This window comes from Egretta garzetta, unplaced genomic scaffold, assembly GCF_000687185.1.
Source record: "Egretta garzetta isolate BGI_Z169 unplaced genomic scaffold, ASM68718v1 scaffold465, whole genome shotgun sequence".
Lineage (NCBI taxonomy): Eukaryota > Metazoa > Chordata > Aves > Pelecaniformes > Ardeidae > Egretta > Egretta garzetta.
In genome coordinates this window covers 16,070-43,316 of record NW_009259680.1, presented here as the reverse complement: position 1 = coordinate 43,316, position 27,247 = coordinate 16,070, and the positions used below count along the sequence as shown (strand labels likewise).

The window sequence follows — 27,247 nt, the reverse complement described above, 5'->3', positions numbered from 1 at the left end:
GCTGTGCTCCTGCGGGTGGGGAGCTGGCTGTGGTGGATGAAGCCAAACATACTCCCACAGGAGGTTGGCCTCTCATACCTGCAATAGCTTGCTCACATACACATGCTATTTTACCCTTTATTTCAGGCAGTGCTAGGAAATACCAGGTTTTATGGCCAATAAAGAAACTATGAAACTTTCATAGGAAAAAATGACTCTTACGTATCCCATGCAATTACAAGATTTAATTTTTTGCATGCATATGTTTTTTGAACTTGTGGTGATCTGAATAAAAGGCTCCAAATTGGCAGTCCTGAGGACCAAAACTTTCATATCCACAGGCTAGTAGCTGCTCCAATACCAAGAGCCAATGGTAAGATTATTATGGGGTGTTTGTTGTCCCTGGATAACCCCTGGAGATAGCCTGCTCGGCCACGGGAGCAGAAACAGAGTCAGCAGATGCAGAGAGAAAGGGGAAAGAAAGCCAGAAAACTGAGGGTCAGGAGAGATGAAAAAACACTGTGAGGAGCACTCAAAGGGCTGAGAAGGACAAGTATCTGGGAAGGAGGAGCTGTTGACAGTCGCAAGGCACTAAAAAAATAGAGTAGTTCAGGTTGTGGGCCCAAACTCAGCACTATGAGAGACTGTGTACTGGAGTCCCTCCTTTCTGAGGCCAGTATATACATTTTTGGTCATTACCTCTTTGGGATTTTTGGTTTTCACCTCTGTCTTATAAGCCTGAAGACTTTATCAAGGGTTGAATTCTTTTCTCACAGGCTTCAGAGGTGATTATTCATGACTTTTCTGGGGTTTTTTGACCTGAAAATCTTCATCTCCCATGCTCTTAAGCCAAAAATATCCAGGCTGTACTGTCATTTTTTAGCATTTCAAGAGGCCTTGAGCTCTGCTTTCATCAGCATACATGGTACTTGGTTCCAGTTTAATTCTGAAGGACCTATAGGTGCCAGCTGAGTACGTCCATAATACCAGAGCAGTATCTCATCTGGAGACGTGGGGCTGTAGCTGCTGAAACACTTTTAGTCATGACATGAGATCAGTAGTGCATTTAGTGAACAAAGTTATTACAGCAGACATTGTCTTTCAGATCAGCATGGCTCTCTGTGGTGTTTACAGTTTAATGGCTGAAGGATAAAAGACACTTGCATCATGAATACTTCTTTACCTGCAAGTAGGAAACTTTGGTGCTGAAATAAACTTGCCTGTGATTTTCTTTGTCTTAAATGCATTCAATTTTGCCAGATTCCAGTTTTTGGTAAAAGCTGTATGATCGCAGCTCGTGCACTGATTAGAAAGTGTCTACAAATGTGTTACTTCCTCTTACTTGGGTGCATTCTTCTCACTGACATCATGATTGATTCCTACGTCTGTTATAGATAAATAAACATTTTGTATCAAATATTATAAACTCCACATCACTGTTCCCTAATCTAGCGTATGGGAGAAAAATAATGCTTTGGTTTTACTGTTGCAGTAAATTTGCTAATGTTTAATCTCTGGGTTTAACTTTTGTATCATATGGTTCTGTAGCAGAAATAAATGCATTGCAGCAGAGTGAGTTTGCAGCCTCATAACTTGTGTAATTTCTGGAAAACCTCCCCCATTTCTGGTTGACGGTCCTCTTTAACATCCCCCAGGGCTTGATAAACACAGGAAATTGCAGGGCATACTGCTGTGGCACGGCAATGTGCAGGGAAGAGAAGCTGCCTGCTGCAGGGCCAGCGCTGGCTCAACTTCTGCTTGTGCCAGTTCGGTTACGCTGCCTAAACCCCTGGCTTAGTGGGAAAAAAAGGAAACTAATCCAGTTCTTCAAGAAACGATTGAAAAGCTATCTGAGTAACCAGGTGGCATAGCTAGTTTCTCCATACCGCTTATGAGTCTGGCCTTAGTCCCCACATGGGCGGCCTCAAGAGATCAGGAATCAAACTGGTAAACGTTATGAAACATCCCTCCCAAAAAAAGTCAGAATATGTTTAAAACAATCATGTAAGTCTGTTTCTTGCCTATCTTTCATGCTTCTTCTGGTGTAAGTGAGCTAATTTTTGGCTAAAAAGGGAGATTTAAATACCCCCCAAAATGCATACCTTTTCTTGAGTGCTCACTTGGAAGCTGCCTTTGCTCATTCCCTCCTTGGCCAGCAGATCCCCATATTCCCTTCTGACCCCAAGGAGTAAGATGCAGCCTGAACCTAGGAATGAACATCCCAGGTACACAAAGCATTACTGCTGCATAGGGAATTTGTGGGCAACCGTCAACAACCTGTACCTGGTTAGCAAAGTTTGACTGTAAAACACTTTTGCAATACTATGCAGCTTTCTAATTGCTGGAAAAGCCGGAACCATGCAGAGCTTTCTGGGATTATTGCAAGAAAAACCATGCTTGGAGTTCTCACACATGAAAAAAAAATCTCACATTCACAGGTAGCTGTAAATTATTCTTGTTCCTTATTTCAATCAGCTGCAGAAAGGTTGCCTGGTACTTAAAATTTATAAACTACCTCACAATTGAATCTATTGCCATAATTATGCCTAATCACCTGTTTCTCCAGTTCCCCTGTGACCCTGGATCCCTGGGCAGGGGTGCCAGGGTGGGGGTCCTGGGTGAGGCTGGTTGGATTATGCCTAATCACCTGTTTCTCCAGTTCCCCTGCGACCCTGGATCCCTGGGCAGGGGTGCCAGGGTGAGGGTCCTGGGTGAGGCTGGTTGGGGTAATTAAGGCCCATGGGTGCCCTTGAACTCTGACAGCAGCCTCCCCTCCTGGTGCACCTCACACCCTCCCGAGAGCGGGTTATCAAGGAGTACTTGCTGTGGAAAGCACGAATCTGGACTGGAGCATGCACCTTCTCTGGTTCCCGGGCACACTCCCCATGGTGGCAGCCCTGCTGCCTGTCAGCAGGGAGGGAACTTCCCCAGGTTGAGTCTAAACTTTGATTTGCTAGAGTCCAAAAGTTCCTGGTGCCCTGGCTGCTGTGTCCCCATAGCTGGTGGTGGTGGTGCTGGTGGTCCTGGGTGGTGATGCTTCAGGGTGGAGACGTGAAAAGCTGAGTGAGCCTGCAGGGATCCTGGGGGTGCGCACAGCAGGTAACAGGGCAATCCCATCAGCAATGGTCAGGGAGTGTGCGTATGCTTGCTGGAAAGCCAAACCCTGTCATCCATGGCGAGGGCTGTGGCAGGGTGACACTGTCTGCGTGCCTCTTGTAGGCACCAGCACCGTTGGCTTTGCCTGGTGGGGTTAGCAGCAGGATTTGGACAGGGTTGAAGTTGTGCAAGCAGGTCACCAGCTGCAGGTAGGCATGCAGCACCTGGTGTGACTGAGTGCCTTTGGGGGAAAGGGGAGGGAATGTGGGCAGAACCTGCATGGCCGAGCCCAGACTTCATGGCCCCCAGCCATGGGGCAGCCTCAGGATTTTCTCTGCTTGCATCTCTGGCAGATGATGTGCTCTAGGGATGGTGGTGGCCAGCAAGGAAGGCTTGTTGCTGAGAACGTGGCTGTGGCTCTGCCAGCACCCCCATCCCTGAAATCACTGAGGATAAAAGAAGGTCTGGGATTTGCACATCTTGCAATGTCAGTCCTCCAGTGATTTGCTTGCTAGCTTATGGAATAAAGCTCTGTAAAAAAATAAACCCTCAGATTTATTGAGCACTGTCATAACATGCTGCTGCCATCTTTATCCAATACATAGCACCTGAGATACCGAAACTGGCTGGCTCCCACACTGTGCGGAAGAGCTGGCGGGAGTTGTTTTGCCCCATGCTGCACAGGGGGATGTCAAAGCGCAGCACAGAAAGGCAACAGCCTGCCACCCCGTACTCCTCTCCTTTCGCCTCCCGTTGCACCCCTGCCTCACACCTCCCAGATCCACCTCCTGGCCCCACAGTGATCTTCCTGCAGGGCAGGCTCTGCTTATCCTCGCCGTGCCCTCAGTGTCATACTAAGCCCCCAAACCACGCGATATCACCTGGTTTACCTGCAGGCAAAACTTCTCAGTCACATCAAAACTGTGGGTGATGGCAGTTGACTTCTAGCCCTGCCGAAATAAACTCTTAGGCCCGACAAGAGAAAATTCATTAATTGGGAAGTTTAATCAGTTTAAGGCAAGCTCTTTCATGATGTTTTCAAGTTTACTAAGGATTTGAAGTGTAATTCATGTAACTCCTTTCTGAAGCCAACTGTGTTGAGATTCAGTGCTCCAAAGGTCTGCCGCAACAGCTGGCTGGCAGATCTGACGTGTCTCTTTCTAGAGAAATCCTACAAATAATCCCCAACACCTTTGGATGAACTCAAACTGAAGTTAACACTCTCTAAAGCTAATAATAGCTGACTGCATTGCTTATAGCAAAAAATCAAATTTTCTGTTCTCTTTTGTTTATATTGGATATGCAGGAGTAGCTGCTGTATCAGTCTTTTCTTCTTTTCCCTTGTTTTGAAAGGCAAAAAATAATTTTAAACAGAGTATCTTGATGGATTACCCAGATTTAGGGCAGAAAAATCCTGCCATGATTAGAGCTGTAGGTCACCCAAGTGTGAATTTACTGATTGAGAATTACTTTTGAAGTTTTGCATACCGTGCACGACAACTGATATCAACACGCTGTTCTTCATTTGATTCTTACCGCAGCTGTACTCTCTTAGAGGGAGGCTTTTCATAGGTTTAATTTACCTTTTGAATCCAGTATCTCGCTTTGATGTGGGGTACAGGGTAAATCTTTCTCTTTGGAGCACTATGTACCTGTGATGAATAATAAAATACCTAATGAATGAAGTCTTTCTAATGAATGGTGTTCAGTGAGATCAGACACAGGGCGAGGAAAGGCCACTCCCCACTCCTCCCCTCTTCCTTTCATTCAAAGAAGGAAAAAAACCAATGTGTCTGAAAAGACAGCAAGGCCTTTCAGGCCAACAAGTTTTACAGGAATGGTTTTCAAAGCAAGAGAAGTATTTCAAGGTTTAAAGCAAAGTTTAGGCAACTGTCTGAAACTTCAGCTCCCATTAGTACTGCCCTTTTTTGAGGCAGACGATGGCGCAGTGAGTACTGGCAGTGATGGACAAGCTGGTCAGACTCTTTGGACTAAAGATGTCCTGAAATGAGGTACCTCTTCTGCGAGACTGTGGGGGCTGGGTCTAACATGTGGGGCTCAGCCCCCCAACCCCACCACTGAGAGCCCAACCGTGCTGTAGGCCACTCAAGGGTGAGCGGTGCTTTCCCCACCTGCAAATAAAACCCAGAGGCATCAACCTAGCAGGACTTTAAGAGTGGTGGGGGAGGCAGAGGAGGCAGAAGGCTGTCCTGACCCTCAGACCCTCAACTGCCACCTTCTTCTCCTGCCCTGCCCAGCCCACCCTGGGCCAGGAGCGGAGATGCTCAGCTCACAAGCAGGCTGAACTGGCATCGCTAACACATGCTCAGCCACAGGGAGGTTTACAGCTTAATTCAGCATTTTGTGAGCGGAGAGGGAGGTGCTCATCACCATCCTGGTGGCTGGAGTGCCCGTGCTGAGAGCCACCTGCGGGGTCTGCCACCCCTTGCTCCTCCTCTTGGCTTTTGCTGTTCTGGTCTGAGTGGCCGGGTGGCCACCAGCTGAGGCAAAGCCCCCCCCAACAGCTCTGGACATGGCAAGCTTGCTTTTCTTCTTGATGGGACACAAGTGGCATGCAGGAGCCCTTCCCCACACAGCAGACATCCCAAATGGAGTCCTTTACATTTCATAAAAATACATAAGAATACCTCCCTCATTCCCTGTTTGGCTGCCCCACGGCTGGCAGGTGCTACTTCCTCGGGAGCCTTCCCCGGACTCGGTGCAGCCATCTCAGCACGCTTTCCTTCCAGGCTTCGATACGCAGATGCCAGCACTGGCAATACCTGTGAAGGCATGTCCAGAAATGGGCTTGCTTGGGCAGCCAATATCACATTTCCCTTTTCTTGTACTTCAGCAATACTCCCCTAGAAATTAGCTAAGGGGAGCTTTATCCAGGGAAAACTTTTAAAGCTCACCCCTCCCCTTCTGCAGCCCTTACAGTGGGAGAAATGATCTCTGGAAGAGGAGGGGATGGGGCAGCAGGGGCAGGACCCTCTTCAGCATCCCTGTTTAAATCACGGCCTGCCTCATCCCGTGCATGAACAGTCGTATTTTTTTTCTTCTCCTTTGTGGCTATATAGGTCACCTCTCCTCGTGCAGTTGGGTAATAGTCTTATGGCAGCTGCAGGACCTGTGCCTGTGGAAAAGTTTCTCTTCTCCAAAAAAAAAAAAAAAAGCTTTCAGTGGAGTTTAGCCTCCAGAAATAGGAGAGGGCTCACGCTACGTGACTAGACAGCGTTACGTGAACCATCTGCAAGTACTCCATGGCTCACAAGCCACAGTTTAAAACTTCTTATGCAAAGCTGACCATAGGAAATACTTACTGAAAAGAAAAATATACTAGGGCCTCCATGTTCTATTCATAATCAGATGGCTCCAGCGTAGTGTGGCGATTGGATTTTTAAGTCAGCAACGATAATAACAGAAAGTACAGATTGCCAATGCTTCTAAAGTGGTTATTCTTGATTGTTGCCTGTGCAAAGATTTGGTATGCCTTTGGGTCACGATGCACAACAATTCAGGTTATAATAACGTAATGAAAAATTACAATTTAATGTTAGAACTGTCATTTTAATGAAGAAGCTACTGGAGCTAAGTTGACTCTCCTAAAAGTTGGGATGATGACCAGAATTACTAGGTTTTATTAAGGGCACTGCTTTTAAATGACTGTGTAACACTGACCGACTTAGCAATAACCGTATCACTCAGTGCACTTGATGTACTTGATAATATGTGTCTAGTTGTGGGTGCATAATTCACCTATCAAGTCTTGAGAATGATTTGATGTTTGTAAATCATAACGAGACATCTGGATTGAAATACAAAATACAATTTTTTAGTGAATAGTTACCCATCAGATCTGTGTACAATTCATTTTTCCTTCAGCCCAGATATTGTCTTGATTTTTGTCTGTGGATTGAAGAAACAGAAAACCCTACCTAAAGGTGAAGGGACCAAATTGTGAATATTTGTGTTCTCTCTTTTGCTAGTACAACTTCAACAGCATGACATAGTGTGTTATCTGTGTTATGGCTTTTCTTCTCTTAACTTGCCAACTGCCAGCTCTGCATTTCAGGCCTTCTGCTTTGCAGTTGGGTCTCTTACTCTTGTTCTGCAAAGCTATGAAACTGGGGAGACTGGCTGGCTGTTTTGAGCAGCCAGGGAAGATAAGTACCTAAATATATTTTTAAGTAAAGTGTGAGTACGTAATTCAGTGACACCCTTTTGATCTATGCAGGGAGATACTTTAAAATTATAACGCACAGAATTCTCTTACTATTCCCATAATCCATCTGCATTTGTTCCACCCTCAGGTATCACCTAGTGGAAAACTATGGGCAATTTCAAAGGGCATGCCCTACCTGGAAGCTTTTTCCTTCTTTTTGGTTTGTGGTGGTCAGTGAAGTATCCACTGAAGTATGCCTGTCGAAAAAACAAGAACGCTTGCTACCTTGGTTCCAGGGCAGGATTTCAGCGCCTGGAGTTTGTTGAGGGGATCATCAAAGCTGTCTTTGCCCTCATTGGTAAGTAAGGTGGACTTGGGTCAGAGGGCAAAAGGGCTGTGCCTTTCAACACTTTTTCTTTTGTTTTAATTTTTTTATTTTCTTCTCTGATAAAATGTATCTCATTGTGATTTTGGCATTTTGTCCTTTAAACACCATGAACTTAAGAACTAGCAGGCCTACTGCTATTCATTACATAGTTATGGCTGTAGTGTGGTTTCCATCCATAGCGGTCTTCAAGGTCTCCTGGCTGCTCCACAGCGAGTCTGTCTGAGTGTTCATACAGTGTTCATTACTTCAGGGAGGGAGGTAAGATATTTAGGCAAGGGGCTGTCTCATGCATGCTGGGAGCACTGGAGTGTGGGGGCACTGCTTTTCTATTTTGAATCCAGCCGTCTCGGATGTCGGTAGTCTCCATTGAGTTACTGATAAAATATGTAGATGCAGATGCTTCTTGATTAATGTCATTCAGGAGTGAAAATATTCATAAAGACAGACTGAATCGCAGATCTTGTTGCTGCAGGACGGTTGCAACGGGGTGGGGGGCTGTTCCTCCCCTCCTGTTGTGGTGGTGGCCTAAACCCATGGGCATGGTTTAGTGAGCTGTGCAGCCGACTGGAAGTGCCTAGTTCTTGTTTACATTCCAGCAGGCTGTATGTTAGCAATTGACCTTTCTAGATTAAGTGAGCTAAATAACAGGGGACCTGGGGAGCTCAGCACATGTGGCTCTCAAGTTGAAAAGGACCTTAATTTTTAGGTTTTTTAGATTTTTAGATTCTACCTATCTACTCCTCTCTAGATGCTCAGAGCTGCCTGGTTTCTAATCGAGGTGCAGGCTGTGACAAAATCTTGGTTTTGCTTTTCCTTCCCCGCTGGGAGTTGCATCAGTTAAGATACATCAGCACTGAAGTGATGTTGTGTGTACCATATCCGCTTTGATTTGCCTTAAAAAATTATCAAACCCTAAATAATAGCGTTCGTTTTGAGGTGTGAGTGGGGACACCTCTCCTACAAATCTCCCAGTCAGTGTGAAGAGGTAGTTGGGCAGCTAAAACACTCATCTAGTGTTTTTATTCTTACCCTGAAACAAAAAGCTGTTATTTTAATGTATGTTAATTTCAATTCTAGTCAAAAACGTGGAATAGAAAGCCTGGCAAGGACAAACAGTAAAAGCAGCTGAAAGAGTAAAACCTGCTGTTTCTGTGTTAGGAAAACTTGAAATAAAGGTGGAAAAACACTGCTTTTGCTCTGCAGCATAGCTACTTATACAGCAGGATGCTGGTCCACGCTTTATGAACAACATAAGTAACTTTAATGTTTTAAAAGCAGAATGTATTTTAAACCCTTCCCAAGCTTCACTGATCATATAAAGCTATCTAAAAGCAGCTTTCCCCTTGCTGGCATACTGCAGCTAGTTAGCAAGACACTGAGGGGCCAAGGTAAGGGAGGAGGTGGAGCAGCAATTCAAATACTAACTCCGTATACATTCTCATGGGACCTTTAATAACTCTGCACGGTGGAGAGATTTCCTTTTATGGCTTTATAGGAAAAATCCCCTTTGAATTAAGAGTCTGAACTCTGCCATCCTGCACGTTGCAGGGGACTGGAATGGTAAATCTTTCTTTTGGGGACTTCATCATGTGTTATAGGCATGTTTGAACCACTGGGAAAGGCAGCTGAAAAATCCAGTCAGAGGTCTACTACAATAGGAATTGTTTTTTTAAAAAAAGCAGCACAGAATAGCTGTCTCCATTTTCACTGCTGGAAACTGCAAGATGCAAACAGTCCCACCAGAAGTGGAGCTGAAGCCTGGTTTCCTCTGGTTTTCTCCTCTCTGGATTACGTGATGCTTAATATATGAGCTCACTCTGTGGTCTTTTCCTCAGCAAAGCGATTTATTTCATCTCTCCTCCACCCACTGCCTATTTTCTTGAAAATTTATATAAAATTAATGTCTTTGAGGCCTCTGTGCATTTTAACTTGAATTTGGAAAACATGTCAAAAACTTGACTGGGAATGAACTGGGCAGAAGGGAGCAAAGCATAGCAATCACCTAGAACAATACTCGGGCAACCAGCCTAAACCCCAAATTGACCAGTGCTGTGCTGCGTGGGTATATATTGTTGCCTCTGTTGTTTGTGTAAAGAGTTGTCTTCAGTCTATACCTTAAGCACCGGGACAAATAGTTACACTTCTCGTTTCATGCGCAGGAATGGTGGCTGAGCAGTTTGTTCCTGATGGACCTCATCTGAAGTTGTATAATTATGAGGAAAAGCACTGGGATCACTTGATGAACTGGCAACATGCCACCATGTACCTCTTCTATGGCATTTCAGGGTTGGTTGACATTGTGGCTCATGGGACCAACGCATTGCCAGTGGCCATGGACAGGATGATGCTTTCCTTAGCGGTGTTTATTGAAGGTCAGTTTACCTCTCTCCGCAGAAGTGCATGTGAAACTTGCAGAGAGGTATTGGTCTTTGGTCTGGGAACCTCAAATCAGCCTTAGGGAATGAGCCTACGGGAGCTGGGTGTTTAACTCCCTGAAATGCTTAAAAAAGATCGGTCTTGGCCCTCCTTAAATTGTGGAGGGTTTGTCTGCACTGCAGCCCAGAGCATGATCACACATTGTAGAGGTGTATCTGTGCTTCCTTAACTGGCTTGGACAGCAAGAGAAATGTTATGAAAATAGCATCACAAGCCTGTTTGGGGTAGGTGCTCAGCAGCTTGGGCGTGTGCTCCAATGGATGTACTGACACGGTACACAGCTTGTTGGCTAAAGCCAGTGTGAGGGCACTTACCTACACAGCAATTTCATGTTGGAATTGCACTGGAGACACACTCAATTGATGTTTTCTGTATGCACGGTATATCTCATGGCATCCCTCTTGTTACGCTGCAGAGACGGATGAATGAGAGTTTTTGTTAACGTATTTTAAACAAAAGGTGACAGAGCTGCTATTTCCTGGTCAGAGCTCAAAAGTGGGAGTACCCAGTACGCAGGCATCAGTCTTAAAAAATTATTCTCAGATCAGCTGAGAAAGTGATATCGGCACAAAGAGAAATGCTAAAGGTTCACTGTTTTCTGAAAGCAGATGCAGGGAGATTACAAGGGAAGAAAATATCTTAAACTGATCACTTAATTTATTCCAGGTTTTCTTTTTTGTTACCATCTTCATGGGAGAGCCATGCTGGATGTTCATGTTCATCAGTTACTGCTATTTGCTATCTTTGGCGCTGCTGTTTGTATATTTCTGGAAGTTTTCTTCCGCGGCAGTATTGTGCTAGAGATGCTCCGTACAAGCCTCTGCATACTACAAGGCAGCTGGTTCTGGCAGGTAGGTCACTTTTCTGCCTTAGGAATTTCTTCCTTCACCAAAATTAGTCATTTACCCCTTTGCGGATGTTTCACAGGTGATACAATATAACTTTTAAACACAGACCTCAAAGGACTCATAGAAAACAATGCACTCTTCCTGTCCCTTTAAAGAGACAAAAGCATTTACTGTATCTGTTTTACAGACGAAGGAGCCATCTTACTTCCAGTGTCTTTTATTTGAATCAATAAAAGAGCTATGGTGGTTTTGTTGAGCCCTCCCTTGCAATTGAACATCCCCTCTGATCTCTGTAACGTCCTGTTCAAAACCTGCCGGCCAAACGGCAGTGATTTTACAGCCCGGCAATATCTGCTGTTCTTTATGAAGACCGTCCCCACTGCCAGCTGCCGGAGCAGCGAGTAAATGCCCAGCGGAGTACTTGGCGGGTGAGGCAAAGCACCCATTGACATGGCGTGAAGAGGAACGAAGGTGCAAATTATCTTTCATGTTGGCTGCCTCTTTCTGAAAAACATTCCAACAGTGGCAACCTAGGCTTAGAAGGTATTTGAGCTCCCAATTCGCATTAAGAGAGTGATGTAAAGGCCTCCTGCTTTTCCAGTGTTCGGGAAATTGAGGAGGATTGACAGCCCAAACTTTTATATTTCAGGGATGTGACTCCCAAAAAGACTCTTCAAAATGTAGCTGCCGTGCCTTCTCTTACTTGTGATTCTATCCAATTAATAGATATTTGTTAGTGACCCTTTCTCCACTGTCAAACATGAGAGAGAATTTAATGAATTGCTGTGATCTTGTAACAGAGAAATAGGAGTGCTAATGCGTTTCATCTTATAGTGGAGAACTGAGGTCACTCCAGTGATTTTTCTTTCCGGCATGTCTAGACTGGTTTCCCTTTTTTATATGCTGGCCAGACACGGTTAATAAAAATGTTTGCTGTTCCTTAGGAGAACTGGACACTGAGCACCAAATCAAATATTTAAATACTTGCTCTGGCAAGAAGACAGACCTCCAAAATGGCAGTTTTTTTCTATAAGTGAACTCAAGAACCTGGTGCTGCAGCACTTGGTGTTTTATTTTCTTGTTTGTAAACTTTTCTTTGTTGATTTAAGAAACTTTACATAAGAGGAATTAGATGCAACCATTTATGCCTTGTTGTCTGCCCAGTCTAATTTTAGAACAAGTTATTTCTTTAGCTCTGGACACAACGTGGGTTTTGTTTCCAAGTAAAAAACTGAATAACTAAAAATATAAGAGATTTAAGTGTGGCTTTTTTCACACCCGCATCAGACTTCAACCGTATGTGTGACTGAAAGCCACATACGGGCTGCAGCATGACAAATTTGTAAAAGATAAAAGGACTTGCTTTCTGCATCACCAACACCCTCATTCACTGAATTTTCTGCACGGAAATGCAAAATGCACCCCTGCCCTCCTCCTTCCTCTCCTCCTCTTCCCAGCTCCTAAATTCTCAGCTAAACTGCTGAGCGGTGACTTTGAAGAGTATTTAGGCAGTACAGAGGACTGGTGCTTGTCAAGGCAGACCCACGTGTAGCCATGGGATTACCAGTCTCCCAGCTCACGCATTAATCTGAATTTGATCTTTCCCAGCTCTGAATAAACACATCAGCTATGTATTTCACACAAACTTGGGTGAGAAAGCTCCATTTTTACATCATTTCAAAACCTGACCTTTTCCCCGGATGACCCAGAAGAAATAGCTCTTCTTATTTATTAATTTATTATTTATCTTCTGAACCATGTAACACATTCCCAGCCACTGTTAGGAAGAAGTGAATCAGTGCAAATGGCTGGGCAGATTTGCTGTTTGGTGATGCACTTGCAGTTCAAGACCATACACAGCTGAGCACCAGCCCCTTTCCTTACCATATGTAACTGTGGTCGCTGCAGGTCTTGTTGGGCCAGTTCCTTAATTTGCTGGGCAAGAGCAGGGGGTCTCTGGGTCGGGCTCTGCATCTTCAAAGGTGTTTCTGCACAAAACTGTGTAAAATGATTCATCGCATCTGAGTATGACTGCAAAATTGTTTTTAATAATAATCACAGAAATAATCAGCGCTATAAGAAAATGAAATGTCTGCCTTGTGATGGGCAGTGTAACACATGATACGGCATAGGATATACACCAAATGACATTTGCTAAGTATCTTTTATTTTATTACAGATTGGGTTTGTGCTTTATCCTCCAAATGGGAGCCCAGAGTGGAATCAGACGGATCATACTAATATGATGTTCCTGACCATGTGCTATTGCTGGCATTATGCCTTTGCTTTTCTTATACTTGCAGTGAATTACACAATCGTCAGCTGGTAAGTTATTTGAAACAATAAAACTTTGGAGGTCTGTCTATTTAGTCTAGCAGGAGCTTTATTTTAGAAAAGTTTCACTGGCAAATCAGAAGGTTTCTGCCAAGTAATTAATTGTCTTGCAAGGTAAAATAAAAATAGATATCGCTGATCAATGAAGACAACATGACTCATTGCTTCGGTAGAAAGGGGAGAACATTCATAAAGTACAGCTCTGACAGCGTAATGCTTCTCACATAAAATGAGGTCCTTTTGATAGTCTTCCACATTTGCAAGTGCATAAAAAGACCCTTTTTTCATCTTCTCTCCCAGTGGTCATCTCTACTAATTCCAAGCGGCTTAGTCAGCAGGCTTCATGACCTATCTTTGAAGGTCATTGGACAGGTTTCATTGCTAGCAATTCCCTGTGATTAGACCTGATTTCTTTTTCACCAGCCAGTTTCATCCCCTAATTCTAAAGTTAGCCCTTTTCCTCACTGCCCGGTGCTAATTCTGACAAAATTCCACCTGCAGAGTTAACTTGGTTGTAAAAATGAGCCTGATTCTGCCATGTGTGATCACCTTCTACCTACAGGACCTTACCACAGGCCTTTGCCTGCACTGTCCTAAACATGTTTCCCACCCCTCGCTTTACTCCTACCACCCTAATAACCCTATTTAGCCATGCTATGGCCACATGTAGTTCTTGCAGTCTTGCTTTGAACTGAGAAGGTGCCATATCTTTTTGGATCTCAGTCCAAAAGGCACCGACACTCAAGACTGGGTAACTGGTTTGTTGTGTAAAGGATGGCAGCTATAGAGGAGGTGAGCTGCGCAGAGTTCCCATCCATGGGGAGGTTGGCCAGACTCATTCTTCTTCACAGTTACCAGTCTTGTACCTGCACAACATTGAACTTCCCAGATGTTACACTGAAGTTTGCTTAGAGGTGTATGCTCTTAGATGTGTCCATAGGAACAAGCTCTTACAAGCAGTACATACAGGTGGTATTGTTAAAGGCAGCACATGCTAATATCACGCTACATGCTCACATTGTAGAGTGGTCACTCATACTAAAATACAAGTAATCTACAATTAAGGCCTGGGGTTAAATTCTGCCTGGATTCTGCTTGAAATCACGATCTCCTCTTTACAATGTCTTCCACAGTGGCCCACTTTATGTCTTCCTAAATCAATCATCCTAATTCCCCAATGAGATGCAAGAGTTAAACAGGTTTTTACCAAGTAAAAATGGCCAGATGACTCTTTGAGTTACTAGTGACAACTCTTTTTTTTTTGTTGTTGTTGTTGTTTCCAGGGCAGTTCGTTCAAAGGTTAAACAGTCCCAGTCCATGGAAATGGGATTACTGAAAACACCTGAACGAGATCAAGAGTCAGAAGATGAAATTTAGCATGAACGTGGCTTGACTAGTTTACCCACTCTACCATTAGGCTAATTGATACCTCATTTCTAGATTTGTTTGCCATCTTATTCATTCTTTACTACAACTTGCTATGCAAATATCATCCCCGGAGTACTGTCTACATCCACACAGTTACATCTTTATTTACGGAGGGTAAGCTTGGTATTGATTTGTGGTGGTTGCACTAGTACCTTGCTTATCACATGCTTCAAAGAAAACCAGACTAACACTAGACAGACTTGGACTGGATGAGGTAGCATGATGAAGCCTCATTATAAGCTAAGCAAAATGTTTTCCAGCTGCTGCTGAACGGACTGTTACGTTTCCATAATTAGGGTGTCCAAATAAGTCTGTTTGTTGCCCTGCAAGCACAAATAGCTGGGCAGACCCAGAAAACAGCAGAACAAGATAAAAAAATCACAGTCTTGCAGCTGTCTTGTATAACACCTTCATGTTTCTGCTTGTGGCTTTATGTTAAATGGAAAGGACTGCTCACTGCAAACCCATTCAGCATTTCCTCAAAGAGTGTGTAGTGTGCTCACTCCTGCAGAAACACTACCAAGCGTGGTAGGAGGACCAAAGAGGTGTATAACGATCAAAAGCCACTGCAGTTATTCCTTCTTGTGCCTAGATAGTCCTGCCTGTTTGCTGTCATTTGACTTTGAAGGGCAGTAAAGTGACTCTGCTTTCCCTCAGTGCCTGGAGCAACTTTTCCAGAAAGGCCAAGGGGTCACCAGTGGGGCAGCAACCAGCAAGCCTCTTTTCCAAAGGTATTTCCTTTTCTTCGGTGGAATTTGGTGTAATTTGAGCAGGGTTCATAGCAGACATGAGACTGGACCCAGCACCTGGGTCAGGAGTGGATAATGCTAATCTACGGGCAGAATGAGGTGGATTTGCACCCTTTTCCCTGTGTCACCCCTGCAAGCACCAGCAGCCTGCACAGTGCTCCGGGGTGAGCTGTGGGAGGGCAGGTGTTGCCTTCAAAGCAGCTCCATGCCCACCTACCCACAGCAGTGAGTGACTTAAAAAAAAGATTTTAAAATTGTATTTATTTTCCCCACTAAAACTGAAGTCTTGATCTAGTGAAAAACAGAGCGCCCTCCCCAGCGCTCAGCATTGCTTGGGATGTACTCAACAAAAGGGAAATAACTGACACGTGGCAAAAGACATCAGTAAATGATGTTGTATATAAGCACACTGCCCCTACAGGGCGGACTTTTGAAACATCACTCTGCCTCTAATACATCTTTCGGAAGACTCGCTCCAGCAGCTGGGCGGGAGGGAGCACTTGCTGTGCCACTGCATCTATGCTCTGCTTGCCAGAGGGCTGAGCACGGGATGAACGCTGGTGGCCACGGGCCATTTTACATATCCGTCAGCAGTAAGGTGATCATTCTGGAAAACAGCCCTTCCCTTTAGAACACCTTCTAAAAAGAATATTTTCTAATTATTTTCGGAAACAGGCTAGTGCAGGACAACAAATTCTCTTCAAATAGTAGCAGTCTGCTGGGTTTGCTGCTGCAGAAGTGTGTTGCTTCTATTATTTGAATATTTTCAGATGCGCCTAAGGGAATGCAGAGCTGGACTCTGGTAGACGAATGAGAGCTGTAGGATCTGGTGACTCTACTTTTGAGTTTTCCCTTTATTTTTTTCAGCAAGAACCAGAAAAATGAGTAGCATAAAATTATTAATTGTAGTAAGCTGATCGCTTAAAAAGATAGGCAATAAAATAGTTTGTAGCTCAAAGGGATCCCAGGACTCAGAAAAAAAAGTCAAAGGCTTTTTCTAAAGCTATTTCACCTTCACTGCAACATACGCATTCACTTCATTTTTAGGACCCATCTTTTACCTTCTCTTTTTCAAGGAGCACCTTCCATAGCTGCACATGCTGTTAATGCTGAATTTTAGACTGCCAGGCTTATCAATGCCTTTCCAAAATCAGTGAGGTCATTTATTCTAAAGGAGATCTTCAGAAAGTACTTTGCTTCTCATAGGCAGGAACAATGCAAGTCTCTTCCCTGCTTTTCTTGATAAATTCTATTTAATACTGTACAGATATTAATGTGCTGTATCTCTAAACTAAAGGGATAACCTAAGCAGAAAGAAAAGCATGATGGACTGGCTGAGCTTTGATATGTCTTCTTCAAAGACTTCAGTTGGTAATTTAAAAAAATTATTTCAGATCTTTGCCAAGTATCGTGAAGTGACACTTGTAACCAGGTGTCAGATTATCCAGATAAATCTACTTTGGAAAGCTCAGACATTTCTATGTTTAGAAATGTAAACCAGAAAACTGCAGATGCATAGGCAAAGATCACCACTGTTCTTAATAATTGGTTGCCTCTCTTCAATGCCTTTCTCTGAAGGGCCTTGGAGATTTTGGCAAACTTTAATGAAGCCTGTCTCAGGCCATTATTGTAAGCGAGGTATTGGTATGGCATTTTTGTAGCTCCATGTCTGAGCTTTGCAGTGGTCTCACTGTAAACTCTGAATTAACTGATATTTACTCCGCTTTGCAAATCTAAGACTTGAGTTTCATTACTGTGGTTCCATTAAAATCAGATTTTTCTGTTCGCATAAGCCAGAAGGAAGATCCATGGCTTTGCTGAGGAGCTTGCCTGTTAATTGCAGCAGGGGAACATTGGCCAAATGCAGTGTGTTGTGACACATCGTTGTCTCTAAATTGTTGGGGTTTTTTTAAAGGGCAGAATTTTTTTCCCATTAGCATGGTTGGGTTATAAAGCCTCTGCAGTGCTGGGTAGTGAAGGTGAAGATTATGCGTCACAGAGAACTCGGGGATTATTACAAAACTCTGTCGCGATAAGCCAAAATCAGTTGATGAAGTGAGCCTCGTGGGATTCAGTAATGCAAGTGAGCTGTGAACGTGGAGGATGCTTAGCAAACTCTCCTTTTGAAAAACCTGCTTTTCTAGAAACAGAAGGTGCCAGTACTCGAACGTGATGGCCAGAAGAGCGGCTGCCAGCTGCGGTTCCTCCCGTGACCACCTCAGCCTGGTGGCTCTGGCTCTGTCCTTACCTGTGCTCAGGCGTTAGCCCCGCAGTGGTGGCAGGTCTGTGTGTTTCCTTGGAAGAAAACCTGAGCAGGACTCAGCCTGCTGAGAGGCATCACCTGTATCTCCCTGCTATGAATCTCCTGTAAACGATCAGAGAACTGGACAAATAAGCCCATCAGACACATCTGCTGTTTTTGGTGCAACCTCACTTAGCAAAAATGCCTTTAAAGAAGCCCAGCCTAGAGGCTAATGCAGTCTGTGACACAGAACCATAGGGCAGGCTTCTTACCAAAACTCTCTCTTTGCATAAGAGAAGATGGCATTGCATTATTAAGCTTGAAGAAACGCAAGAAGAAACAGATCCTGAAGCCTCAAAGAAACAGCAGTCTCCTGGATTTCATTTTTATTCCTTACAGTACATGCAGAGTGAGCATCATAGTGGGGTTTTGTGCCTGATGTATTTTTGGTGCCACAAAGGAAAGAAACACCCCATTCCAGGGGGGTGGGGGGTTGCTATGCAGAACACCTGACCCGTTCTTCTCAAGCGTCGTTCAACAGAGATGCCCAGGAACAGCAAGGTACCTATTACGATGAAAAAAGTACAACCTTTGGCATTTCACTAGCAAAGGATTTTGCTTGCGTTGAATGAATGGAGGGAAGTCTGACAAGTTTACAAACACCACCCAGAAAAAGGTAGCTACTCTCAAGAAAATTTAAATTATTGTTAAATATTGGTGCCTTTGAAAAACTATATGGTAGTTTACAATAGACAAGATATGCCTGTAATTTTATTTAAATAAAATTGATTTATTCATATAAGATGGCTGTCATGTTTTCAGGGGGAAAATATAACCATCTATGGGGCAGGATGGGGTGGGATAGACATGTTACTCTCATAGCCCACCCAGACATTTGAATGAGATGCCCTTGAATTCATGAAAGGTCAGCGCTGCCTTGCCAAATTCCTGTGATTCTACTGTGTAATTGTCATTTACAACACAGGTGAAAACAACTCGTTCTGAAGTCTGGGCAGTAGAGTTTCACAGATCCACAAAAGTCAAATGCTATAGAAAAAGTAGGTCCCAGATTTGGATCTGGTATCCTGTGTCATACAGGATGGAGCAGCCAGCAAGCCAAGTAAACAAAACTGCATGAAGGGGATCTTTCTGTTTTGGCAAGTTTAATAACAAAAATATTTAGGATTTTATTTGACTTTTCTCCCTTTTTCCTTTAAAGAAAAAAAAAAACAACAACCCTTTTTCTGCTGTAAGATGGAAATGCATTGTGAAAGAAAAAACTGAGATACTTGAAGAAATGTTGGCTATTACAGATTTTGTCCTGTTCATATTTTTCATCAGTTGCTAAAATTAAAAAAAGGGACCATACCTGACAAAAAGCAGTAAATACTTTTGGCCATTCTCAGACTGCATTTTGGGGATAAATAGATTATTCATAAAAGACTACAGTCCCGCGGCTTGCTTTCATCATTCCATGGATTCGATACCACTTTGCTACCTATTTGACAGAGAGTGGGTTTTTTGTCAACTATGGAGAACTTCGGGTGGGAAGCACTTACCTGTACATAAGAAAACTTTTAAATTTCTCCAGGACCAGGTAAGGGAGAGAAAGTCATCACTTCCTAATTTCCCATTTCATCTGGTTGCTCACAACTCTAAAAGAATCACATAAGACTTCTGAAAACCACCAGTCAGAATCTCTAAAAACCTAGAAGTAGCTTTAAATAAACCAACTGGGGAATCATCCAGTCTGCATTAGAAAATCAAATGTGCCAATGTCACCGTGTCCCCTGGGGCTGGGGTCAACTGTCCGCAACCCTCTTGCCAGTGCGACTGCTTACTCTCAAGGAAAAGCCAGTGACAGGCTGCACACCGCATCCCATTCAGGCAATGATGTCAAATTCACATTTTGGCACTGGCTCTGTGTAAGACAGACCAGCTTCAGTGTGTGGCAGAAGCTTGACTCGCACTGGGAAGGTGTTTCCACCCGTGGGGATGACTCAGGACCTCACGGTTGTATTCATGTTGGGGCGAGGCATGGAGGGAGGCACTCGTGCACAGTGTGGGGAGCCTGGTCTTGAGACGACGTTGCCTCAGTCCAGGAGAGCTTGCTCAGTGTTGTCAGTGGGCTGCGAAGGAGTCACTAGCCCAAAGGCAATGAGGCTGAAATCACCCCCTGGACAACCAGGGAACAAGATATCCCTGGGGAGAAAAGAGCATCTCCGAGCTGGCAGCTTAAAGGCAAGGCTGCTCCTGCAGTTCCTGGGTCCCCAACCACACCACTGGGTGCACCTACACTGGCATTTTAGTCTGGATCAAGAGAGAGCTTTGGACCTCACCTGCTTGTCCTAACTTAAGCGCCAAGGTTTGTACCATGGAGAGGAGTCAGAGGGTGGGAGTTGGAGTTCCTTCATGGGAAACGAAGTTTGATGGTGCTCTCCAGCACTGAGCCTCATGTGCTCCAAGCACTAATGGGCATTTGCATCCCTGGGACAAAACTAGAGTCCCAAAAGGCCTGTAGCGTGGCACGGTTGTGCTGTAGAAGTCTACGCCTTTGGCACCACTGATAGAAGCACACACATGGGTAAGGTGAGGAGTTTGTCTGACAGGAGGGAAGGAACCCATTAAAGTTTTATCATGAGGGTAAATGGGTTAAATGTAGCTTTCTCTCATTTACATTATCCATGTCTCTGTAAAGTTTAGTAACTGCGGTATTTGTTCTACATTCTGTAAATAAATATTTTTTTTTCCCTTGTTTCTAAACTTAGCTTGAACTAAGAGTAAATTTGGCAGCAAGGAATTTCAATCCTATAGGTTCATTCATCCTTAAAACTGAGGCACTAGAAAACTTCGGTGTACCTGGTACCTTAATGCCCTCCTCCTGTATGGTTCAGTTCCTCTGCACTATAGGAGTTGGAGTAGGAGTTACTGGTACAGAAGTCAGTGGAAGAAACCAGAATAGTTTTTTATCCAAAAAGCCCTTTAGCAAGTGCAGTAGTGGAAGCAAGCCTGACTCCCAAGGACTGTCCAACAACAGCACATCTGTTAAAAGGGAGAAAGACAACTGAAAAATGCTAGGCACTTGCCTTTAAAATCTATTCTAGGCAAAATACGTGCTTTCTCAAAATATGTGGGAGTAAAAACCAAGTATTTGTCAAACAGGGCATAACTAGTCCTCAGATGACTTTTTCAGAACAGTAATTTCTAACACCTTGCTATGTAATTGTTGCAGTTCATGGATTTATATATTTTGATACACTTCTTAGGATGAAACTACATTTCAAAAGTAGTTGAAAAACATAAATATTACGGCGTACTTTGCAATTCGATTCAGAAAGAAAGCTCTCGCATATCAACCACTGCAGTTTAATGACAAAATATTCTGCAGGGGTTGGTACCTAAGAGGTCAATGTCACAGTAAGGGCATGAAATTGGAGCAGAAATGGTCACATCCACATACTGTGGTTACCAGCCATTGCCTCCCTGAGGAGGAGGAAGAAGAGATGTAAAATAGACTGCAGATCTATACAACTGAATAGCAATTAAGCAACTAGAAATCACTCCCAGCACTCTAAGACTACGGGAGGGGAAGCTGCGTTCATGGTATACGGCACTCTAGTCTGCCTCCAGTGTTATCTACCAGGGACAAGGTTCTCAGACACACTCTGGGATTTTTATGGCTCCTCCTGTGCTGCAGCCCCAGAAGCAGTAACGCTGATTTCCCGCTCCCGACGGGAATGACAGCAGGAGTGAAACCTTGCATTGCTTTGCTGGAATTTTACTGGTTTGTGACTCTGACTCAGCCAGATGCAGTTGACACTTACAAAAATGTCAAAGATGGTGTTTACTTCTGGCACCGCACTTTATTCAGGCTTGAAAACAAAAAAAGAAAGGAAATAGGAAACATCTGGCTCCAATTAAGGCTTAAAAGAAATGGAGGAAAGCAGAAGAAACATATCTAGTCACTCAAGAACGGTTTTGTCTCCCCACAGCTGCATCACTATACAAATTTGCAAGTAATAAGGTTTTCTTTTAGTTTGATTATTCTATCATATAAACAAGGTTTAATATTTTCATAAATAAAGGAGTGCTATCCTTTAGGATGTATTTATTGATTTGATTTGGTTTTGCCATCTGGTTCCTTATGCCACTTTTTTTTTCTTTCAGGTTTATAAAATATATTCTTGTGAAGTTAGAAGTTCCCAATCCTTTTTGCTCACAATCCTACTCCCACTTCCCAGTGGGCAAACTGGCTTCCATCTGCTAACCTGGGCTTGCAAGCCAAGGTTTTGGACTCACAATATTTTATGTATCTAAACACAACATGCTGCTCCAAGAAATCCATAATGATGTTAGCTCTGTAAAGGAATGAAGCAGGGGTGTTATTCCCATTGAACAGAAAGGGCAATGTTAGTAACAGCAATTATTTCTTATTTCTTTCCTACTTTGTCATGTGAAAATCTCTGCAAGTATGCAAAGTCCCTGCCATCATCTAGCAGCCTTTCTACTAGCAGAGGACCCAGGCCAGTGATACGGAAACTGGCTATGCTTTTAATATACTGTAAACCTGAGACTTGGTGCTACGTTGGATGCAGCTTAACTTAATATTGCTGAACTATTCTGTGACTCAGTTTCCCCATCTGCAAGTTCCAGTCTGTCTGAATCACACTTGGTTCTGCTTTGCTCTGTACAAGTCCTGCAGAGGGACGGGCATTTTCCTGTGTGTCTCTTAGACCCAGTTTTAAACTCTTGGCCCTTCTAACCCCAGAAAAGCAAGTATTTAACTGCTCATAGCAAGAGTCTGTAAAGTAATTAGCATGTGCAAGGGTACTAAGCATTCTTGGTGGGTAGGACAAGGAGATGTTTCTCTCCAGCTGAGCATTGCAGTCGTTCCCAGTTCAACAGCAGCAAGAGCTGGGCCACAGCAGCTGTCAGGCTACCAGGGCTTGCCTGGGCAACTCTGCAAATGCCTCCTAGCCCACGGGATGGCCAGGCAGTGGGATGCACCCTGGGGCCAGCCCTGGAGCTGTGCCACCCAGCCACCTCCACCCATGGCTGCTGTCGCTGGGCAAGGGGGGCACCTCTGCTACCCTGCCCCGCAGAGCCCCATTTCTGCCCCTCTAATGAAGAAAGCCTGCCAGTGCCTGTGCAACCCCCTGGGGGAGGAGGTGTGTTACAGTTTGGCATTTTATTGAGTTAAAAGGTTCAAACATCCCCTCTGTGCCAGGGAGAGGGCTGTTTCCTCCCACCCATCGGCTGCGTGCCACGGCCCCCACACCCTCCTCATGTCCCTGGGCTGATCCCAGCACCGAGGATCTTTTCCCTTCTCTGTTTTCCATGCTAATGAGAATAACACAGAGAGAGGAAGGGTCTAGGACAAGACACACGCTCATAACCCAATGGCTACCACAGACAGCAGGCAGATCCACAGCCGGACAGAGCTGTGCCCAGAGGGACAGCAAACAGCCCTGTCCCTCCTGGAAGTTTGTCCCTGTACCAGTCGCTGGTGTGGCGGCACAGCCTGACTTTAACTAAAACTTCTGCAAGCAGATTGTTAAGATGTTTGGCTGTCTCAAGAAGCATATTAACAACTTTGGAGCTCCCATTTGTAAATGTAATCTTAATTATTTCAGCATTTCCTCAGTCCTTCCTATGTCCTTGGGTGCTTTCCTCAATACAGAGTGTCTCAATCGCTAAAAATTAGATGTTTGGTATTTTATGTATTGATTTTTTGAATATGAGTATGACCATTTCTATGAATATTTTGCAGATTGCCACCAAGGAGATTAAATGCATACCTTATCTTACTCATCTTTTTTCTTGATAAGAGGAAAAACATCTTAATACTCCGTAAGGTGTTAAAGAAACAATAGTATCTAGCAGTAGCAGTAGCAGTAGTAGTATGTAGTAGCTAGACCATTGGGCCACATCCCAAGAGACCTGAGCCCTTTTTTTGACTGGATTTCTGTACATCCGTGGCATATCTCATCAGTTTTTTGAGCCCTGTTTCTAAAACTGAGATTGAAGTGCTTCAGTAATTAAAAAAGCCAAATAAGCCTCCTTTCCTCACTGATGAAGAACACCATGTAAAAGCAAGGTACTGTTCCTACTCACATGCAGGAGATTCATCCACTGATCACTGATGATAAAAAAGACAGTGTTTATTCCCATTAGTTCTTTAAATAGCTCTGTTTGGCTCTTCACTTTGACTGTGATATTCATCTCTTAGCTTTTAATTTGTCAGTGGGAGACATGCTAGCATGCAGAAGAAGATGCTGATTTTGGCAGTTCTGGTGGTGCAACTTTGCTTTCCACTTCACATTTTACTTGTGCCTTTTACCCATTTTCTTTTTCTTCCTCACTCCTTTTTGAATGAATCACATGTCCTGGGAATCTGAAGAGACAGATGATATTCCCAGTTGTGCCAGTGTCTGCTGAGTGACCATATTTAACGGTGGAGGTGCACAGAGGGGTGCAACAAGGCTCTGCACTGCCTTTCCAAATTATGTAGCCTGGAAATGCCATTTACTCTCCTGAAAGTGCATGCCAAGTGCCTGATCTAGCCCAGTCCTAACACAGTCAGCATTTCCCCCTCCTCTCAGCACAAGAGGAATGTTGCTGCAGAGGAGAGACCTTCTCACCCTTCCACAACCTCCTCCCCAGGTCCTGCCCAGCCTCCCTGCTGCAGAGCCCAGCGGTTACGGCTGTGCTAGCAAACGAAAGGAGGCCACACAACAGGACTAACCCCTCAGGTGCTAGCACACGGCCTGGCACCATTTTGGCCCACGCCAGCCAGCACCCCCCTGACCACGTGCAGGTCTAGTTTGATGACCAGAGTCAATTCTCAGGAGACAATACACACACACACACACACACACACACAGAGACACAGACACAGACACAGACACATATATATATATGCGCACAGATGCCTTGCTTGGAGGGAAGAGAGGTTTGCTGGCATGGCTCTGAGCCAGGCTGTGCACTCAGATAACCGTATCTAGACTTTATCAGTATAAATGTTGCTGGGTCTCTGAGCTGGGACATTTTCCTATAGCAAGTAGAAGACATGACATTTAATGCCCTGATAAGTGAAATGTCTACCCGATAAAAGTGGAAACTGATAGAAATAATGGTGTGTTACTTCTCCAAAAAAACTTTCTTTTTTTTCCTAAGTAGAACAGAAAAGCTTAAAGTTTTACCAGTAGAAAAGTAGTTAATGGTGTATCCATCAGAAGGTTATGAACGTATAAAACCATTTTATAGCAGAGCAGACAGTCTGCACCACAACATGCCTCCACTCCACGGGGACAGAATATCAGTTGGAGTTACCCATTGTGTAGTGACTGTGGACACTTTGGGTGCTGTGTATTTGGCAGCTTGTCCTCAGGCTTAAAACCAGTAAGAAATATAATTTTACCTCATTTGAGCTCTGTTTCAGCTCTTTGGGTTCTTTTTCCTTTCCTTAAGTATTTAAACATGATTGCTGATAAACATTATTACATCCATGTTGTACACTTCTTAAGTGGAAACATTTTTCTTCTTACATTGATGTTTAAAGAAGTATCCCAAACTTTGCATTCTGCTGTAAAACAGAATAGGACAGCAAAAAACCTCTGGGGTATTTTCCTCATAATATGTTTACACTGTACATGATTCCTCTGACAGAGCTTTGAGAAATGTCTTGAAATTTTCTCACTCTTCCAGTAGAAACCTGATTTATTTTTTAAAAGACAAACATAAATGTCTAGCTAGTCTACTAGACTATGTTTTAAAGAGGAAATATTTAGCTTTACATATATTTATATGTTTGCATGCATATCAGCAAACCATGCTGTATAGCACCTGTTCATGTTTTCATTACAACTTGCTTTATAGAAAAATTTGTTGAAAGAATATTGGAGATACTGGTTTGCATATTCTATACCTGAAAGTCAGCTCAATGCACCCTCATAAGATACTTCTGTGTGTAAACTTGGAGCAGAAAACTGGTCAGTGCTTCCTCTCAGCAAAATACTTGCTATATTGGCATGATACAAAATTATGCATGGACCTATACTCAAAATTCATAGAAAGAATCAGATACTCCTGGCTGGTTGTCCAGCAGGGATTCAGATATGATTGAAGATGCAGAAACCTAGGGAAAAGTTTATATGAGGATACATTAGGTTATATTTACTTCAAGAGATTTATCAGATGTTTGTAGGGAGGGAAGGTACCCAAACCCAAGAAATGGCACAGAATTAACCAGCACTTATTTAACATAGGTCAGTAATAATCTGCCTTGTAATGTAAGTATATGCCCAGCGCTGTGTCTGACTTCATGGAGCTAACCCCAGATGAGACGGGAATTAACTCTCGGTGCAACTTGGGGATACCTCTGGTTATGACTAGGATTTACACAGCTGCAGGCAAAGGAGCTTCTAGGAACTAGATTTAAACTGCAGCTACTTTAGGGATGGAGAATACCACCACGCCCATCCGATGCATTGCCTGTTGTGCGTAGTGGTTGTGCTGCTTCTTTATTCAAACTTTAACCACAAGTATTAGCATTAACAGTTCCCACAATGCTTGATTAAAAAAAAACCCCAACAGTTCATGATGACATAGAATCTTTCAGTTTTAGTTTAAAAGTATACGTGGTCAAAATCAATGTGACTCTTGAGATGATTAATGTCTGCAAAACTTAAAAGCCAAAGAAAAATAAAAAGAAGATGTTGTCTGAATCTTAAAATAAAGCCAGAACCACCCCATGATTTTAAGCCAATGCCACAATTACTGGAGCCTGATGAGTTTTACTGCGTGTGGGGTAGACCTGACTGCATTACTCAGCTCAGGAATTTGTATTCGTGAAAGAGACAAACTATTTCCCTTTGCAAAAAAACCCCAAACCCAAACACTTTACAATGGTACATGGGACCTTGAACAGTAGGCTAAGAAAGGTTACCAGGAAGCACTAAGTAGGGCCGCTACCATTAACGGATCCCGCAAGCGTCATGTTGCTGTCACCGAGGGACTCTTTTGGGGAAGGCAAAGGTAAGGCTGGTGCTGTTTGCTGGCACCTGCTCTTTGCCTGCAGGGGCTGCGTGGCAGCTGCATCTGCACCTCCAGGGGTAAACCCTGGATGTTTTACCCCACAGCTTCATGCTTTTCTGGTTTACTGCTTTCAAAGGAGCGTCAGCCTTGTCTTCCTTTTCACCTTTCCCTTTCCTTCATGCTCCCTTTGCATCCTGTGACTGACAGTGCCAAAGGCAGACCCCGACAGCCTCGCCCGGCTGTGGAAGTGCCACCACCGCTGCTCCCACCCCAGCCCTCGCACCCCTGCCCTGCTCCTCGGCACGCAGCCCCATGCCTGTGCGCTTGCAGGCCAGCGCTGCTCCCTCCCTGGTTTCGGGACGCTCCGTGCCAGATTACCCCACCGTGTCACCTTCTGCCTGGCTGCTTGGGGCACGTGTTCACCAAGCAGGACGGAGGCTTGGGGCTGTGCTGTGGCTTCCCCGGTATTTTGTGGGTTCCCAGGCTCCCAATCCAAAGCAAGTGGCTGAGCCCCAGCCTCTCTCCTCTGCCACACAGCCCCCTGTG

General features: G+C 44.1%; 1 protein-coding gene across 1 annotated transcript; it reads left to right on the top strand.

Moving 5' to 3' along the window:
• Nucleotides 1–7,408: 7,408 nt before the first annotated feature.
• TMEM45A (transmembrane protein 45A) lies at nt 7,409–14,623 on the top strand. Its single transcript, XM_009638518.2, has 5 exons — nt 7,409–7,598; nt 9,788–10,000; nt 10,731–10,915; nt 13,092–13,237; nt 14,530–14,623. Exons 1-5 carry the CDS (start codon nt 7,409–7,411, stop codon nt 14,621–14,623), a joined length of 828 nt encoding a protein of 275 aa, XP_009636813.1.
• The last annotated feature ends 12,624 nt before the right edge of the window (nt 14,624–27,247 follow it).